The sequence below is a fragment of the Acomys russatus genome, chromosome 10, assembly GCF_903995435.1.
Source record: "Acomys russatus chromosome 10, mAcoRus1.1, whole genome shotgun sequence".
In the NCBI taxonomy this organism is placed as follows: domain Eukaryota; kingdom Metazoa; phylum Chordata; class Mammalia; order Rodentia; family Muridae; genus Acomys; species Acomys russatus.
Window position 1 is genome coordinate 59212256 of NC_067146.1, and position 20153 is coordinate 59232408.

At 40.0% G+C, this 20153-nt stretch overlaps 1 protein-coding gene across 1 annotated transcript in view; it reads right to left on the reverse strand.

The window, feature by feature from the left end:
* The window catches only part of Tnip3 (TNFAIP3 interacting protein 3), a 91871-nt gene extending 72458 nt beyond the window's left edge, over positions 1 to 19413 (reverse strand). Inside the window, exons 1-2 of the mRNA XM_051151493.1 lie at positions 19363 to 19413; positions 17176 to 17255 (exon numbers count right to left, since the gene is read on the reverse strand). Coding sequence (XP_051007450.1) covers positions 17176 to 17255; positions 19363 to 19413 — 131 coding nt within the window. The remainder of the gene's footprint in view (positions 1 to 17175; positions 17256 to 19362) is intronic.
* Positions 19414 to 20153: the final 740 nt, after the last annotated feature.

Sequence of the window (20153 nt, forward strand, 5' to 3'; positions counted from 1 at the left end):
TCAGAGGCTAAGGGCACTGGCTGCTCTTCCAGAGGTCCTAAGTTCAATTCCCAGCAGCCCCTTTCTTAAGTCTCTCCCACCTCCTTCTTGCTCTTCTCCTGGAAATTCTTCTCTCCCTTCCTGCCTCCTCTGTCAGGAGCTTGCTCTGTCTCTAGCCGCAGGGTCTTCTCAGGGTCTTCTCATTCCGAGCCTTTTCTAATTTCTTCCCCTCCTCAGACTCAAGTGAGTCCACTAAACCTCACTGTCTTGTTGCACACAGTATGGCCTCAGTACAAACTTGATAATCAGTCTCAATGTCCAGAAAATGGCACTCTTACTTCCACATTCTCGTAGATTGTGACAATTTCTGCCATCACATAAGCAAGAGACCCCTGAGCCCCCTTACCTCTGAGCTTTCTCTGCTCTCCACTCTTTCAAGTCTTTTTTTTTTTTTTTTTTTTTTTTTCCACTCTTTCAAGTCTTACATCTCTCGGCCCTCTTTGCATTCCTCTTGATCTGGTCCTTCCTGATCTTACAGAGGTTTGGACTCGTGGGTATGGATGGTATTAAATATTGCCCTACACTGTTCTATGCTTTAGAAGAGCAGGCTCTGGAGCTGGGTTGTGAAGTGCTCTTTGCAGACCCCAGTGTGCTTGTTTAAGAGGCTCCTCCAAAATCTCTGTCCTGGGTAGGGCTATCCACCTGACTCTGGTACAGAGTGAAGGATGGCAAAATAGAACAGCCCAGGGCAACACTATGTACTTAAGACCGGCTACAAAGGAAACTCCCAACGGAGATTGCTAGTGCTTAGCTCATACTGTTTCCTTGGCTTTGATTACTATCTTTTAAAATGCCTGAATGACTCTCTAAGTATCTCCCCTCTCTTCTATCTCGGTAAACTTCTGCTAAAGTATAAACTTCTTCTTTTTTTTAAATCTCAGGATTTGAAAGACCATTGTGTGAACTTATTGGGGGTGATTTTAAAATATTTGTAAAAATCTATAACAAAAAGTAAGCTAAAACTTAGAAAAGAAAGTGTTGATAGTTAAAAATTTATTCATAGGTAATCTTCCTTGGCTAGAGAAGGGTTGTATATAACTTGGATTCAACTCTTGTTTAGGAAAACAGATGTTAAAAATAAGGGGTGTGTGTGTGCCTGCTGGGCTCACCTCCAAGTAAATAGCAATGATGTGGCTTGCTGCCCTCTTAGCTGATGACGTCACCTGGATAGAAGCAGCTATGTGGCTGGTAGCCCATCTTCCCTAAGGTTAAAGGGAGGTAAAACATATGACTTCTCTGCCATTTGGTTAATCTGCAGTGCAAGCAAACTAAGGCAGTACCCATAAAACAATTGTCTTGAGGTCTTTCTTATCTCTGTATCTCTTTTCTAGAGTAAGGAGGCGGCAGCAGGCCTTCAGCATGGTTTGTTTTATTTTGTTTTCCCTTCATTGAGGAGGCAGCAGCAGGTCTTCAAGATACTTTGGATCAGTGTGGCTTTTTGTATGATGGTTTTTGCATTGAGAGTGAAAAATGAGGATAAAACCATGAACAAGGCTTGTGGCAATTAGGACCAAAAAGGACTTAAAAACAACATATGCTTGATGATTACACTTTGTTAATTCCTAGTTATGATGGTCTACTCAGGTTAACAGAAACTGACTTAGAGATGTATATCTGATGACATGTCTTTGATAACTGTGTTCAATATTAGCTTTCTAAAAATTTTTAGATGTGGAACAGCAAATGTCTGATGGATACGGTTTATACAGTCTTAAGGTCTATTTAGGCTAGCAAAAACTGACTTTAGGATGCATGTAGCCTCTTTGTCTTTGCTAACTTTGTTAAGCTTTAGGTATTTGGGAAAACTGAGTCACACAAAGAAACTGTGGCCAGGCATAGTGGCTCATGCCTGTAATCGCAGCACTCAGGGAGCCAGAGGCAGGTGAATTTCTGTGATTGAGGCCAGCCTGGTCTACAAAGAGAATCTAGGGCAGCCAGGGCTACACAGAGAAACCTTGTCTAGAAAAACAAAACAAAACAAAACAAAACAAAAAAAAGATAAAGAAAAGAAAGAAGGAAGGAAGGAAGGAAGAAACTGTGGTAATCTGTAAAGGTACACTATAAAAGGATAAGGAAAATAAAGTTCCCAAACTCTCTATAGACTGTAATAATGGTTTAAAGTTTTTATTTTAATGCTAGAGGATCTTTAATTCACAAGTTTGAGATGGGGCTCCTGCCCAGGGGAAAGGGCGCCTGTGCAGGCAAGTGGTGCCCTGGAGACTGTGTGTGTCCACTTTAATCTTGGAGTGACATTTAGCATTTATTCTGTTATGTGCTAGGAAGATGTGGCCACTTTCACTTGGTTCCTTCCCTGCCCTCAAAACGACAGTGATATCACCCAAACCAGTGACACCAGCCACATCAGAGGATGCCGAACAACAGCTTCACCAGCTGTGGAAGACTTTTGGCAAAGACGCCACTGCTCGAATCACAAAATCTCTTTTGCATAATGTTAAACTAAGTAGAATATTAACAATCTAAGATTTCTCAAAAACTTTATAGGAGGGTCCTCCTTACTCTTTATTTAGATCCAGTTTCTCAAAACTGTACCCAGTTAGCACTCTCCAGGCTGCAGGGGTTTTCCACGCTACTGAGCACTTTTTTTTTTTTTTTTAAATCTTTACACAGAGCTGTGGCAGTTGGCAGCTGTTGAGTCCCCAGAATCTCTGCGTGTACAAAGGGACTCTGAACATGTGCCCCGGTCAGCAGGTTCCCTCTGAACATTAGGAAACCACCACACAGCCCTCTGATTATAATACTTCCTTTTGCTTGGGTGAAACAATTCAGGTCAAAGAGCTGTGGTTGACTGCTGGATGTGATTTAAAGAACAGGGCAGCATTTGCCAGCCATTACCTTGGCCTTTCATTTTTTTTTTCCAACAGAAAGATGAACTTTTGTTTATTTGTTTTAACGTCCTCGGAGAGCATAGTGTTTCTTTTCCTCCAGCCGATTTCTGCTTTCTTGGCCTCACTGGCTATTTCAACTCCTCTGCTCAGGCCCCATTATGAGAGCAAACTGGAAAGTAGTTAAGCCCAGGAGGGCAGTGTCACAAAGGGAACTGACTCTTTGATCTGCTAGGTTAGAGTGAAAGCAAAGGTCATTTTGTGATAAGAGACTTGACAGCAAGTAAAAGCAGAACTTGGTGTTGGGGAAGAGAGTAGGAGTTGAAGGGCAAAGGGAAATTTGGTGGCTTTAGTAAGTGTGGCTGACTTTTGAATGGACCCTAATGATGAATGTGGATGAATAGGCGTCAGGAAAGGAAGTTTTGGGGTGTGAGGAAATTCTAGAAACCCTGCTAATCAGACGTTCCACTAGGGAGCAAGCGTGGTGACCATACTGAGGCTGACAGTGGAGAGCTGGGGCACGGAGCCTGAGGCAAATCCATCGCAGTGGCTTCCTGAAGAGTCCACCAATACTCAGCGTTCTGTGCCTCAGGCATCTGCATTTCATTTCTAAGTATTATTCTATATGGTTCAACCGAAAAAAATGCTTAAATATAAATGAAAATACCAGATCTAGCCAATGGTCAGAACATTCTCCACAGTTGAGTGGAGAGTGTGATATGACTTTCTCACGTACTCTGGTGCCTCATATTTGACCATGTCCCCTGGAGGGGGAGACCTGGTGGCACTCAGAGGAAGGACAGCAGGTTGCCAAGAAGAGACTTGATACCCTATAAGCATATACAGGGGGAGGTAATGCCCCTCAGGAACAGTCATAGGGGAGGGGAATAATGGGAAAATGGGAGGGAGGGAAGAATGGGAGGATACAAGGGATGGGATAAACATTGAGATGTAACAAGAATAAATTAATAACAAAAAAAAAAAAGAAAAGAAAATAGCATTTCTAAAACGGAGACACAATCACACATCTTCCACATTAGCTCAAGCCAATGAGAACAGAGCATTTGAGTACCCATCTATGTTTCATGGAGAAAGTGTGCCAACATGCAAATTTAGAGCTGGACTCTCAGCATACCTCAGCCACCTCCCAGCTGTGGTTTGAGAAGACGTTCATCAATTGATGCCGTATTAACACAGTATAGCAATAGCCCACTATGTGCACGAAGAAATGTAAATTAAAGGAACTATCTCACCTCAGTTCCAGTGTTGAGGTCATGCTGTTGATCTTAAATGCCACCTTCTATTGACGCTGAGATAAATATCTAGGTCATCAGCTATGCTATGTTGGCACACTTATTTTCTTATCATATCACAGACTTTTATATGCTAGCCTGATTTATTCTTACTTTATTTATATATACATTTTCTCGTGCCCCTAATTCAGGGCCTTAAATATGCTAGGCTCTACCGTTGAGCTACATCCATTCCTGGGTATTTTTACGTCACACAAACACATTCGTTTTGTTTTTTTTTTTTTTTTAATGGTATAAGATTTATTGTAGAAGCATCAGGAGAGAAGGAATCAAGGGGTGCACTCTAGGGGAGAGAGAGAGAGAGAGGGAGAGAGAGAGAGAGAGAGAGAGAGAGAGAGAGAGAGAGAGAGAGAGAGAGAGAGAGCATTTTAACAACAACAACAGCAACAACAAATCAGAAAACACACACACACAATGTTCTTCCTTCAGTTCCATTGGACTATGATGGCTCAATATTATGAATACATTGCTAGATTGTTATCTGTTTCATAAAATAAATGTTTACATGGATATGTGTCCATACAGATCTCTCTCTCTCTCTCTCTCTCTCTCTCTCTCTCTCTCTCTCTGTGGCTTCAAAATTTTGATCACCTTATCTTAGTCTTCAGAATACTAGGCTTATACCATACGTCTCCTGGCATAGGTATTTCATCATAAACATATGACTTATTTATTAGTTCTCACTTTGTTATGTACAGATTTATTTAAAGTTGTTGCAGTGTTAAATATACACACAACCCAAGACTTTGTGTGGAAAACTCCTTAGGGCACAGAGCTACACAACTTTGTGTTCGTGAGTGTTCCCACTTGACCTTTACGTTGAAAAACAAACGATACATCTAAGCATCAACTGAGAAGGGCAAAGAGCTAAAACTAAGGAAAAAGGGTGGCCAGGTGGCTGGCAAGGTATGCTCATGCAGTGTCTGTGAAAACTGAGCATGCATGCACTGCCTTTTGGTTTGTTTGTATTGTTGCTGATGTCAACACTGGGGTGTTCAGAGAATCATTCAGAAGTGTAAAGAATTGTTCAAAAGCCAGCGAAGCCTTAAGAGGGTAAGAAAGAGTTTAATGGTGTGTTTTAACTCGGAATGCGCTCACTAAGCTTTGCTTGGAGAAAGTCTTGAACCAAAGGGGAAATTAACAAGTCCATTTTAAGTGGAATCTATTCAAGTTTATTAGATATCAGTCTGTGTCATGAAATGAAGCATAATAACTAAACAATAATGGAGGAAATCTCTCTCTCTCTCTCTCTCTCTCTCTCTCTCTCTCTCTCTCTCTCTCTCACACACACACACACACACATACACACACACATGCGCACACACACAAACACACTATGTATTATGTATACATAAAACTTTTAAATCATGCCATGCAAGACCAATGACCTGAATCTGATCCATGGAATTTACATAAAGGTTAATGATAGAACTGACTCCACAAAGTGAGTCCTCTGACCTCCATATACATCAGTGGCATACGTGCCTATATGCATAATTTAAAGTTTAAATTGTTTAAAATTATATGCTCTATAGTTTCATCATTTTGGTGATCTTTAAAGTGACATTTCCAACACTACACTAATATATTAGGAATAGAAGCAAAGTGAAGGCAAAGAGTTGAGTCACAAAAGAGAGGACAATTTAGACAAGGTCACCAAACTTAATATGAAAAAAAAAAAAAAAAAAAAAGACTTAATGGGTCTTTGTCTCTGGCCCAGCACAAAGCACCCTATAGAAGACATTTCTTGAGATATGGAACTGTCCTTTATTGTTTGTAACTAGTCCCTCTGGATCTCACCTGGGTTTATGATGCTAAGCCTCCTGCAGGGCCCACCCACAGCTTCCGGATGGAGTCTGATCACCAGTGAATTCACACCAACATCTAGAGAATGGACATGTCTTCCTAACCCACAGTGCCCAGGGAAGGGGCCTGGCAGAGCTTTCCTGCTGGTGACACGCAGATAGATTAGGGTAGCCCAGGAAGGGCAAGAAACCCTCCTTGGACACCTGTGTACTGCTGGGCTCTCTCTTGTAATATATTTGAAAACATAAGTGCTTTCCTGAGTTATGCAACTTGTTCTAGGAAGTGATGAACTCTGAGGAGCCCCGCTTAAATGTCCACCTGGCTGCTGCTAATGGAACTGAACTGTTGGATGTCTTGTTTGCACTGGAGAATTTCTATGAAACAAAAGCCCACTTTTAACAGAAAAAAGGGGAGAGAGGGAGATTTGACATTGATATGTAAGTGGCTTCCCTGAATACAGCTAGCAGCATTATCCAGAGAAGGAGCCCAGAGGGGGTGGTCCTGGTGGTTGGGTCCTATAGGGTCCCTCCAAGGCTCTCTGAGATGAATGTTATATTCATTCACCTACGCAGAAAATATCTATGAAGTTTCCCATGAGCCCAAAACTCCTTATGTGCTTTTAAAACAATGTATTATTATCATAAAAAAGCAAGTTAGCACCATACTTTCCAGTAATGTATCCAGCATCTACTGTTATACATCTAAACGGAAATGGTTGAGACTCAAAATATCTTTCAGTGAGCTATGTTCTACACAGTAGCACATGCTAGTTGTTTTAAGGATACCTGCATGATGACTGGTTATGTACTACAGACCAGGGCCTGGGTATGCATTGCCTTATTTAATCCTAACAACTGTTATCAGGTCTACTGGGAAAATGAAAAAAAAAAAGTAAAAAATTTTTAAGAGAGACTAAACGACATACCTAAAAAGTATGATTTGAACTCAGACAGTCTGACTACACTCTTAACCACAACACTGTTTCTAAGTGGTTATCATTGAGATAGTGAGTGCTCATCACTTGCAAACAAACAGGAACCATAGTCTCAGCTTTGCCGATAGAGATTTTGCCTTCTCTAATAAATCATACCATTAGTAAATGGGAGAAACACTGTCATTACGTTAAATTTGAACACAAGTTTGTATTCTGTAGCATTGGTACAGGAGACAACTTTCTGAACAGAACACTGATACCCTGGGCACTAAGATCAACAATTAATAGATGGGCCCTCATGAAACTGAAAGCCTCTGTATGGCAAAGGACACTTTCATTCAGACAAAATGACAGCCTACAGAACAGGAAAAAAATTTTTTTAATCAACTACATATCAGATAGAGGACTGATATTTAAAATATATAAAGAATTTAAAAAACTAGATACTAAGGAAAAGTACCCCAGTTAAGACGTGGGTACAGATCTAAATAAAGAACTCGTTTAAAAAAAAAAAGTAGGAAAAGAAAAGAAAAAGAAAAAAGAAAGAAAGAAATTCAAATGAACACTTATTGAAATGCTCAATATTCTTAACCATCAGGGAAACGCAAATTAAAGCTAATTTGATATCTCATCTTATACCAACCAGGATAGCCAAGACCAGTAAAACAAAAGAAAAGTCATGCTGGTGAGAGTGTGGAGTGAAAGGAACACTCACCCATCGCATGTGAGAGTGCAAACTTGTACAGCCACTATGGGAATCAATCTACCTCAAGATCCAGCTAAACAAAGCTTGGGCATAAACCCAAAGGACCCTTCATCCTGCCTCAGAGAGACTTGTTCAACCATGTTCTTTGCCAGTCTGTTCATAATCGCCATAAATTGGAAACAACCTAGATGTGTGTCAATGGAGACACTGTGATACATTTACACAATGGACCATCACTCAGCCATTAAAAATTGAAATCATAAAAGCCTGCAGATAATTGGCTGTAACTGAAAATAAAATCATCCTGAGTGAGGAACCTCAGACCCAGAAACACAAATTTGGTGTGTATTTGCATATATATGGATGTTATAGCTTAAGCAATTGATAAGTAAACTATAATCCAGATAACTACAGAAGTTAGGAAGAGAGTAAGAGACTGGGGTCGTGGGATGAATCTCACTAGGTCAGGTACTGAAAATGGAGGATCAAACAGGGAGAAGAAGGAAAAGGTTAGGAAGGGAGAGAACATAGGGAGAAACAGCTAAAAACTAAGGGCCATTTGAGGGACATATGGAAGCATAATAGAGTAAAACTTCCTATAATATGTACATTCGTGAAGGCAATCTAAACCATTAAAATAACAAGAGAGACAGAGACCCAACTGGAGACCTTTTGTCGTCTAATGAAGCTTCAGTACCAGAAATGGATCACATCTAATTGAGCTCTTGGCTGAAAGAGTCCTGTGGGAGCCATCAAACAACCCAGACTATTGCCAGGGCCATTGGCCATTGGCAGCTCTAGACACTAACAGCAAGGTCCTATTGCAGAGAACAGCACATACCCAGCTAATTAAACACAGAGAAGTCAAGCTGGTGCCTATCTAAAACCTTCACCCCATAGACTAGTATTCATGGGACTGGAATGTACTTTGCATGCTACCCATCTGAAAACCATTAGATCTACAAGGGTGATCTGCCTGCAAGATGTGCTGGTGCAACCACGGCACAAAGATCGTGGGAGAAATCAACCAATATCTGATTTGAGTTAAGGCCCACTCCGTAAGACGGAACTGGAACCCAGTGCTGTTTGCATGGTCAAGAACCTGAGATTGGATAGGCCGGAAAAATAGATGGCCGAGCCTTTGGGTCAGAGAAAAGATGCTCAGAATAGGATTGGCGTGGGAGTAAGGAGGCACAACCTCTACACAGTAGTCTGACTTTTCTTCCTTCACTTTAGATAGCTATGCATCTTCAGCAGAAGAAACTGCAAAATTGAACATCCAGAAGAGAGACAAATGTCACAAGTTCTGAGGTGGTGAAGAAAATTCTGTGCAAAAGACTACATTTCAGGCCAAAGAGCGTTAGACCAGACTGTAGAGAACAGAGCTCAAGAAGTGGGTTCCAGAGCCTGGCAGTTAGATAGATAAGATGCACCAAGAGGAAATCTGGCAGATTTTATTTTTCCTTGGTGGGGGGAACACATAGAAGGCAGTGTTGGTCACACCTTCCTGTTAGTGGAACAAGTCTGATAGAAACACAATGGAAGCGAGGCAGGATTTAGGTTTCTTCCTAGTCTCAGAAGTTTTAGTCTACTATGGTAAAGAGAGTCTGTAGTGCAGAGTACTGCTATGGCTGCTGTGTAGGAGAGTAGAGATAGACTAGGGGAGGCCAGGGAGAGGAAAAGGAACAGAAAGTCCATGCCAGCGGTCAGTGACCCACTGGGATTGTCAACCACATTCATGACAGGTCCTCCTCTCTTTGTGGGTACCAGCAGTGTGCTGTACTAACACCTGATCTTTCTTGATAAATGGGGGTTCAAAACCAAAACAGACCATCACACCAATGACTTCGGTAGAACGTGGTTTTTAACTTTAGAGATAAATAGTATTGTTGCTAGAAAAAAATTGGAAATGGAATTACTTGGTTCAATAGTGAACAGTGTTTCTCTAGCAATAACAATATAGGAAAAATTGCTTCTGGAGACACAGTTTGATATGTTATGTTTTGTTAAAAATACCAGGAACTGCATATCAAACATTCTATGTGTATTAGTGCTTTCGCTCAACAATTCTGCTGTTAGGAATTCATCCAAGAAAACAACAACAAAATAACATATCTGAGCATATACAGGGGGAAGAGGTCTCCCTCAGTCACAGTCATAGGAGAAGGGAGTAGGGGGAAAGCAGGAGGGAGTGAGGAATGGGAGGATACAAGGGATGGGATAACAATTGAGATGTAATATAAATAAATTAATAAAATATATTTTAAAAAATGATTTAGGTGTATTTGTTACAGAACTATTTCTAATGCTAAGTGACTGAATTCAGTCAGGTAAATAGCTCAAAACAGGATGCTGGATACATAATATCCATAGAGCTACATGACTGGATACTCTCCAAATAAACACTTAATTCATACATTTTCATAAGTACTTTCTTTTTAAAAAAGAGTTGGGGTTGAAGAGATGGCTCAGTGATTTCAGAAGACCTAAGTTCAATTCCCAGCACTCACACAACCATCTGTAACTGCAATTCTACAGAATCTACATCTACCTTGGCAGGCATGAGGCACGCATGTGGTGCACACACATGAATGCAGAGCAGAGTCTCACACATATAAAATAGAGATAGAATTTTTAAAATGTTTTAAATGAAACTTCAAAAGGAATCATTTTATCGTATAGTCACTTTTGAAAGATAATTTCTACTATGTGTATTTATAGTGTGTGTGCTTGTGTGTATGATGGATGGGTCATGTTTGTGCATACACCACAGTACAGATGTAGAGGACAGAGGATAACTTGGGGGATATAGCTCTCTCATCCCACAATGTGAGTTCTGGGGATTGAATTTAAGTTGTCAGGCTTGGTTGCAGTCGCTCTTACCCACTGAGTCTTCTTTATGACCCATACTCATTATTTTTTTTTTCCCCTCTTAATCTTTACTTAAATTGTTCATTCTAAAATTGTGATGCCTCAGTTATATTAACTAACTTGTAATTTTATTTTTAATTGGATCCTGATTTGAGTTTTGAAAGTCTGGAACAATAGAAAAGGAGCTAATACAATGCTTGCTTTCAAGAACAAACACAGCTGAGTAGAAAAGCTGTGTGAGAGAGGGACTGCAGTGACGTCACAGGGCTGGGACCCAGCAGCAGGATGGCCTTAAGAAAGTGGCCTGGCAAGCTCTGCTGAAAGCAAGATAGGCAGAGGATATACCATCTCCGATGATCTCAGTGTAGGCAAACAAACAAGACACCCAAAATATTCTACTAGTTATCTTGGATTAGGGATTAAACAAGAGTTGTTTGTTCCCTGCCCCCATTCTTCTTGTTTCTATTTCACAATCATTTAATACTTCTGCATATATACAGTACATCTTAGAGTGAGCACATATAGAAATAACTGACATAAACTGTTCTAATTTTATTATCAGAAAAAAAACCTTTTAACAAGGAATTCCCGAAATTTGTGGATAAATGGATTGAGCTAGAAATGATCATAATGAGTGAGTTAACCCAGAAGCAGAAAGAATCAAATGGTATATACTCACTTATATCTGCATACTAGCCCAAGGGACATGTCCCACGAAAGCCTTCACTTACCAGGAAACTGGGACAGAGGGGAGGGCATCCTATTGGGACTCTAAATGAGAGACGCATGGGAGAATAGCAAAATAAAAGGATCCAGAGGGTCCTAGAAATCTACAAGTAGAACAATATGATAGGCAGATTTGGGCCCAGGGGTCCCGCTCAAACTAAGGCACCAGCCAAGGACAATACAGGAGGTAAACTTTAAACCCCTTCCCAGATCTAGCCAATGGTCAGAATATTCTCCACAGTTGAGTGGAGAGTGTGATACAACTTTCTCACGTACTCTGGCGCCTCACATTTGACCATGTCCCCTGGAGGGGGAGACCTGGTGGCACTCAGAGGAAGGACAGCTGGTAGCCAAGAAGAGACTTGATACCCTATGAGAATATACAGGGGGAGGTAATCCCCCTCAGGAACAGTCATAGGGGAGGAGAATAATGGGAAAATGGGGGGGGGGAATGGGAGGATACAAGGGATGGGATAAACATTGAGATGTAACAAGAATAAATTAATAAAAAAAAAAGAGAGAAAAAAAAAAGAAAAAGAATGCTCAAAAAAAAAAAAAAAAAAACCTTTTAAAAAGTAGAAGACAAGAATAAGAAGATGGGAATGTTGGGTTAATTTGTACCTTCAGATCTAAGGGCTGCTTAGAAAAATCGCACATGCTGGGCACTTGCCACATGTCACTCCCTCACTGCCATTAAGTCTTTTTGTGTTAGCAGCTAACCAAGCAACAGACACAACATGGATGCAACCAGAAATGAGGAAGAAACACACAGCAAAGAGCCCCTTTCTCTGTAACTACTTTAAATTTTGATGCAATATAAATCTCCATACCATGCAGCACATTCCACAAACCTAAGGTCTAATTGTGAATGGTAGCACTCACTGGCATCCAATTCTAATTAAATAACGGTAAAGCTATGACGTGTGGAACATCTCTGAGTTTTATTGGAGATGTTTATATTTGGCTTCTGGATTTATATTCAGATTTCTGGTTTATGTGTGAGGGTTTAGCCTACTGCTGTGTTTTAAAATAGTAACTTCAGCCAGGCATGGTGGCACACGCCTATAATCTCAGCACTTGGGGAGGTAAAGGCAGGTGTATCTCTGTGAATTCAAGGTCAGCCTGGTCTACAAAGTGAGCCCAGGATAGCCAAGGCTGCTCATAGAAACCCTGTCTCCTCAAAAAACAAAAAACTCAAAAAACCTAAAATAGTCATTACAGTAAGGAGAAAAATGAAGCAAAATGACACATCAACAAGCAATTTGCATATCAAAATAAATTTTGCTTTTATCATGCTACCATTTGCTGTGATAATTAAAAACGCATGTGCAAATATAAAGAAATTAAGGATATTTTAATGATAAGAACAATGAAAATAACTGAGTTTGGAAAGCAAAATGATTCTTGATTTAGAAATATTTCCTAGACGTGAATGAGAAAAAAAAAATGTTTCTAATTCTGTTGCTTTGGAAATGAGTTGATGCATGATTTAAGTCATTTACATGCCGGTCTAATGAAAGAAGGCATTGTAATATAAGGTATCACATGGAATCTATGTAACAGAAATCTAGCAAGATAAAAATTTCTGAAAGACAAGAGTAAAAATGTATTTCAAACAATTTATCGGTATAATTAACTGGTCTCCACAGTAAAGCCAAATTTGAGCAGAGGCTCATAATGCGTTTACTGAAAGAAACCCCCAGAGAAGAGAACTTGGTTTCCTCAGGGCACTAAATTTTCACTAAAGCAACTTGTCCAAACCAAAAGCAAACTGAATTTCCCAAAATCTATTCCTTCACTCCTCCTTCTCTTTCATTCAGTGTATTCACACAACTTCCTGTCAAAGACTTGGAAAGAGTTTGAAGTTTTCTGTTTCCACTCGCCCTGAAAATTGGAATTTTTGCTAATGCAGCATCTTTCATCATGCTGATCGCCTTTGAGCCTCCTCAGATGCAAGCCACAGAGAGGGAATGTTATTGCCCTCGACTCCAGACCCTAGAAGGGTCTGTGTCTTTATCAGCTTGGGAGGAGACAATTCAACATAAATTCTGAAACCTTACACAAAAAGAAAATGACTCAGTGCATGAAGGGGGAAGGGTGTGTGTGTGCTCAAACTCATTGGTTGGCTGTGTGTTGTGGGTGGATGCCAGAGCCCAGAGCAGATCTCCACACCAGTGCCAAGCATTCATAGTTTCATTGAAAATATTCCACTGAAAGCTGTGTAGTCTCCAGACACACAAAATTCCATATGTAGAAAGGGAATTGGGGTTCCTTCCTAGGTAAATAGTGAGTTAATTATTGGGAAAAGTCTAATCTGCTATACTTTCCGATATTGCTGCAATGGGTCCAAAAGCTTAAGCAAGCACAATTTATTAACATCTGTGGAGAGATGCACCGTGCTAGCTGCTTTGACTTCCCATGCCAGAGGGGCCTCAGAAATGGATGATCTGCACAGAGAGTATTTTTACGAGGTTCACTGAGTCCTTGTAAAACCACATGCCTCCCCAGCCCTATGTCTCAATTCTCAGTGAATGTCTCCACCAACCAAAGGTTAATTTCATTTGCTATATTACACATAAGCACGTGGTTGACAGTCTTTCTCGGTCTGGAAACCAAAAAGGAAATTAATTAAAATTGATGTCCAGAAATCCATTGGGATGGACATTTGTTTATTGGTTTGGAGAAATAAAATTTCTGAAAAACTGACACATTTCTATTGCAAATAAATTAGCACAATTTGTAAAAACAATTATGATCTTTTGCATCCTTTGTATCATGAAAGTATTTATTCAGCTCTTCAAAAGGGATTTCTCTTTTACTTAAAATGAGTCCCTTCTCTGTAGTAGAGAGGGTATCGATCTAGAAGTGCTTTTATGCTGCCTGTTCATAATAGCTAAATTTTTACTAAGGAAGGAAAGGGTTCAAAACAAAGAGGCCAAAATACTTGCTTACAATGCCATAAAAGAGATGATTTTAGGTTTTGATTACCACCACCATTGTCCTGTTCCAAGCCAAACATCTGCCTGTCACCCCATAAACGTACTTACACTTCTCTTCCCTTTATGAGCAAATAAATGGGGCTTTAAGAGACTTTTAATAGACAGCAGCTGTTTGGCTGCTAAACACTGCATCGGGAAGGGAGTGTGCTATTCACATGGAGAAAAAGAAACATTCTATTGTTTAATTTTCTTAAAGTATACTAATGTTATATATATATATATATATATATATATATATATATATACATATATATATATATAAAATACTTGAATACTTCGGATATGCAGAAAGAAGAGCTCCTTAAATGTTTCTGAAAACCAGTATATTGCTACATGAGGACAGGAGGTTGCTGCATGAATAACTGGTATTAGACTGTATGTAATATGGGGCCAAAGATTGCTGTCATGCATGAGCTCAATGCCAGACAGTTCACAAGAACTCACATTCACTTCCTTCTCAGATGACCTCTCCTTTAGACTAAGGTAAATCATTATGGTTTCCTTGCTAGCCTGTAACTAATTTTCTGAATGCATGACCCATTTAAAAATACTAAAAATAAATGTTATAACAAAAATCAAGCAAACATTGCTTTACAAAAAAAATAATAAATGAAGCACTGAGTCCATGATCCTACAATGCCGAGTAAGGTTGCTTATAAAACACTGTGGAAGGAAAATGGGAGGATACAAGGGATGGGATAACTATTGAGATGTAACAAGAATAAATTAATAAAAAAATTAAAAAAAATAAATAAAACACCGTGGACCGTGCAAACCAAAATCAATGTTGACTTTAGTAATGCCTCACACTGAGGATCAAGGATGCTTCTACCTTTTCTTTGCTTTTCCTTTGAAAGGTAGCTCGCTACACAAACCCTGGAACTTCAAGGGCATTGAGTTTTGCTTGGAGATAGGAAATGCTCCCATTAAAAAGGACTTAGTTCAGAAGTGGTGAACCCAGGCTACTTCCTACCTTGTTTGCTTTCATCTCCTGTCTTTTTTTCAAAGCTTCTGTTTCTCCCAGGACAAAGTTAGAATTGCAGCATTTGCTCCATCCCCTATCTTCTGGACCTCTAGTCACATTTGCCACACAAGTTAACCTGCCAGTTATTTGCATGGTTTAGAAGTAATCTAAAACAGGCCCACCCTTCTCTCTTTTTTTCAGGACAAAACTTTCTACACTGTATGAAAGAAATGTGAACTGTCATGGTCTGTGTGATTTTTCAGGCGGGGTAAACACAGAAAGACTAAATATTAATATGCCGAATAGAGCGTGGCTATAGCAAGTCAATTTAACACCACATAAATAGGGGCACAGTCTGAAATCTTGGATTCATTTTATTCATAAAGCCATAGGATAAAACTCTGAAGATTCCATAAGATCCTTAGAATTCCTGACAAGGGAGGAAGGAAGTGGCTCAGGTTTCAGTATTTGTCCAAGACAAAAGGATGGAGCGGAAATATCTTTTACCTCTTTGTACAAATACTGGGTTTCTCAATTTTCCCTCCCTCCATCTCTTTTATCCCTGTTCATTCTTTCATGTTGTTTGTGTTTTTTTGAAACAAGGTGTCATCTTGCCTCTGCTGACCTCAATCTTCTGACCTTTCTGCTTCTACCTCCCAAGGGCTGGGATGAGGTGTGCCCCTCCCCAACTCCCGTTCCACTTTCTTTCTCTGTTAATGTCAGAGGGTGTAATATGACTGCTCCTCAGACTACTCCTGTAGTGTGAATGCACTTCTTGTATGTTTTATTAGAACTTATTGTTGGTTCATTGTTTTCTGGGGAACCTTTCCCTTGAAGTAGATAAAGTATTCCCAAGGAGTCAAGACACATACCACTGTTACAGAAGGACAATGAGCAATACATAACAAAACACTCGATTTTCCACGATTGAAGTTAATATACTTATGAGAGATGCTGAATTTAAATAGTTTAGAGGAATGCATGAACTCAATATTGTGATAGAGTTTTAAAAATAAAAACAAACATATTAACAAACAAAAATTCCAACCATACAATTTTGTCTTATATATTTTATTTGTATATAAGTATGATTGGCACACACTACTTATAAGAACATAGTATATAAGTCTGCCAGGACATCAAGACTGGATGAGAAACACATGGCCATGTAGACTGAGTACCTCTCTATAAAAAGGAAGTTACTGAGTAAGGTTACTTTAAACTTCCTTTTATAGCAAGCTTCTGCCTTTAGAATTACCTCCTCGGCTTGGGTTATATAACAGCAATTATTGAAATTAAAACATATATAAAATATTTATTGGTAACATATCAGCAGGTGTGTCTTTTCCTGTAGACCAGAGAGCACAAATGGCCAGGGTACAAGTACATGTAGGGTTCTGTGAGCACTGCTGTTATTAACACTACTTCTCTTTGTACTAATCAGTTTGTAGACACTGTTGGCTGACTCTCCTGTTATCAGTTCCCTTACCAGAGCCCCCTGGCCACACCCATGATCTTCGTATTGGAAGTAGGTTGTTCCCAAACTCAGAACCTGAAAATATTTCTCCAACCCCACAGATGTCTCCTATTGAAAACTAAGGTTGAAGAATCTTAGCTGTAATAAGTCTTTTAATATCTTTCACTTTTTTTTTTTTTTGATTTTTGATTTTTCGAGACAGGGTTTCTCTGTGTAGCCTTGGCTGCCCTGGACTCACTTTGTAGACCAGGCTGGCCTTGAACTCACAGTGATCCGCCTGCCTCTGCCTCCCGAGTGCTGGGATTAAAGGCGTGCGCCACCACGCCCGGCTCCACCACCTATCCTTCTCTTCCCTATCTACTCCCTTCACTTCCATCCAGAAGATTTTCTTGTCAGAGTTCTTAACAGACTCATCCTTGTTGAGTCAAAGCAAAAATGTTGTAAGCAGAATATTTTCATTAGAGGAATATAACCTGTAAGTGAAATGCTGCTGTTACCTTTCATAATCTTCACATTGGTGACTGATTGTTATCAGTGTCTCGTCATCTTTCTCCTTTGTGAGGTGGCGCTGTGGAATCTGAAAGACAAAACATACATTCAAAGGATGGGAGTCTCAGATGTGGGAAGAAAAAAAAAAAAAAAAAGATCAGTCTCAGAAAGAAACCACCTGGCAGATGCATTTTTCCATCCAATGCCATGTTTTTATTCTCGTGACTTATTTTCCAGTGCTGTCAGTCATGAGAAGACAGACCACAACTGTGTCCTCTGCATGCTTCAGAGAAAGGCCAAAGCACTGAGTATAAACAAAGGCTGAGCCTGTCAGGGAAAGAAGATTCTGATGACAGAGAGAAATTGTCCAGTAACAAGGAGAAGAAGGCTGGACATTCCACCATCGAAGGCATAAACTGTTAAAGCTGTCAGACTGACATGTTTGCAATTCAATTAGCCACACTGCAGGGACAAGCTATCCAGGAGCGCCTAACCAGTACCACCAAGGCCTTTCTTCCCAGAATTTCGTTTACTCCAGATTTTGTTCAATGGGAGTTAGTAATCACTTCCATGATTTTCAGAATAACAGGAGAATTAGTGATGTCACAACTAATGGAAATAATTGTACTTCCCATTTTTCCTATTAACTATTACTTGCAACTTAGTTTCCCAAACTGTCAAAAGTGACAGAGGCAGCACACTGCCTCAGAGGGTGCATCCCTGACACGTGACACCTGCTGAGCTAGATGGCTAGTGTGTCCTTTGAAAGGCAATTCCCGTAGTCAATTAACACATTTAAAATGCCTCCCGGAAACTAGCAGTTGCCATGATCCCTTTAGAAAACATAGGAAGTTGGGTCTATGGGAAACACAAGGGCAGCTTGCCTGAGTTTTTTGAGTTTCTGTCGAATTGTAAAAACAAGCCCCCTAGGTCTGCCTGTCCCTGATTTCTGAGAAAGACTCACTTTACCTATTGGCAAGCTACCTAGGCACAGTGTGGGAGGGTGGCTTTTGTCTCATTTTGTTTTCAGCTCGTGACAGCTGTTTAAAAGCCATCTGTTACCACCATGGCAGCCAGTTACTAGATGAAAGCAGATGCCTCTGGAGACTGTTGAGAGAAGTGGACCACCAACTAGTATAGCTTTTTTTTCTAATTATGCAGAATTGCACAACTGCTTCTCTGCATGATGCTCCAAAGATATTGCACAATTCCCCATACTCACTAAAGAGAAAAGCCAGAGGTACCTGACCAGAAGGGGCAGGAAGGCCTATTCTAACAGTTCTAGAAGATGAGGGGTTTTCTTCTAATCTAAATGAATTAATAAATATGTTTTTAGCAAGTGGCTTAAAGATACTATTACTTTAAAGGAGGCATCATGAACTCTGTCACACCCAGTTGCCCAGGGAAGCAGTGGAATGCTAAAGTGCCAAACAACCAGTCAGCCACTGTTTGAGAACCAGACGCATGGTTCCTCCTTTCCATCGTGCCATAATTGCACACTGTATGGGTGATATTTTAACTTTGAAATAAAAGTATACTTGTTTTAACACTAATTTTTACAATATAAATGAAACCCCATCTGGAGATATGTCCGAGGCAATGACATCACGTTATTTGGATTCTGGGAAATCTTAAAAAGGGTGTGTGGAAAGGGAAACCTTAAGACTTCTTCTCCACCAAATCCCAGATTCGGGTAACCTCAACTTGCAAATCAAAGAATTGCACTGACATACTCTCCTCAACAAAGTTTTGCTAAGCAAATAAAGCACAGGTTCCACATAGCTGAGTTGTCCTCTCCTTCCATAGCTAGGGTCCTGGAATGCTGACTAGAGGTCATGAGAGAATGCACAAAGTATATACACACAAACACGGAAAAGCTGGGACCAAGTGGACCAGGCTCTCTGATGGAGAAGCTTCAGGTCTCTGGAAACTCAGTGTGTTTTTTTTATACAGTTGAGTAGGGAAGCAGAGTTATTGCATTGAGATAAACAAGGAAGCAGGGCTATTGTATCCAGCTGAACAAGAAGGCATCTTTGGCCAGTCTTGGCAGGATACGTCTATAGGAGAGCAGTATTTAGGGTGTACAGATCTGGGGAGAAAGCTGAGAGAACACTACCATGGATATTATCTGTATACTGTCAACATTCTCTCTTGGAACAAAGGAAGGCTTTGCCATCCCTCTGAGAGAGACTTACCATGGAAGGCTTTGCACTCCCATGGGTCTGAGGCATTGGGATATTTGTCATGGTCATACCCATGTCAAACAATATACATTCACTCGGTCCCGACACTGAGTGATCATGAACTTACGGCATTTCTCTTGGGTAGTATGAAGGCTGCCAGCAAGGCAAAGGGAACAATATCAAAGAGGCCTTGAATCAGAGGCCTATGTGGCACTAGGAGCACACTGCAATTGCCTTTGACTATAGCTCCTTGAATTATTGTACGATGTAATCCAAGACATTTTAACCTTATCAAACAGCTTAAACACTTAAACCAGATCTTAAATGAAATAACCAAGCTGGATACAGAAGATAATTTTTTTTGCACAGCAGTTATCTTGGAGTTAGAGGAGGGTCAACCAAAAACACTATGCATGAAAATGCCATAAAGAAATTGGCATTACTTTGTATGCCAATTAAAAAATAAGTAAAATGTAAAATTTGTATACTAAATAAACAGTGTGAAAACAAAGATAGATTGTGTAGTGAGCCTCATAATCTAAGAAGCCACTATTTGCTAGAAGCACTTCTGTGCTTTGTGGGTAACATGGTCGAACAGAACTCTTGCCATGATACATCCGATTCATCTTCAACAAGGTTGCTGTCAATCTATCAGCCTTTTCTAAAATCACCTCTAGAATTTACAATATATTCTTTTGATGCAATGTAGGGAAGTTCTACATTAAAGTTTGATGAACGAGATGAAGAAAGTCAAGCTGCACACCGCTGGCCACTTTAGAAAAAAATAAATCACAGGATGAAAA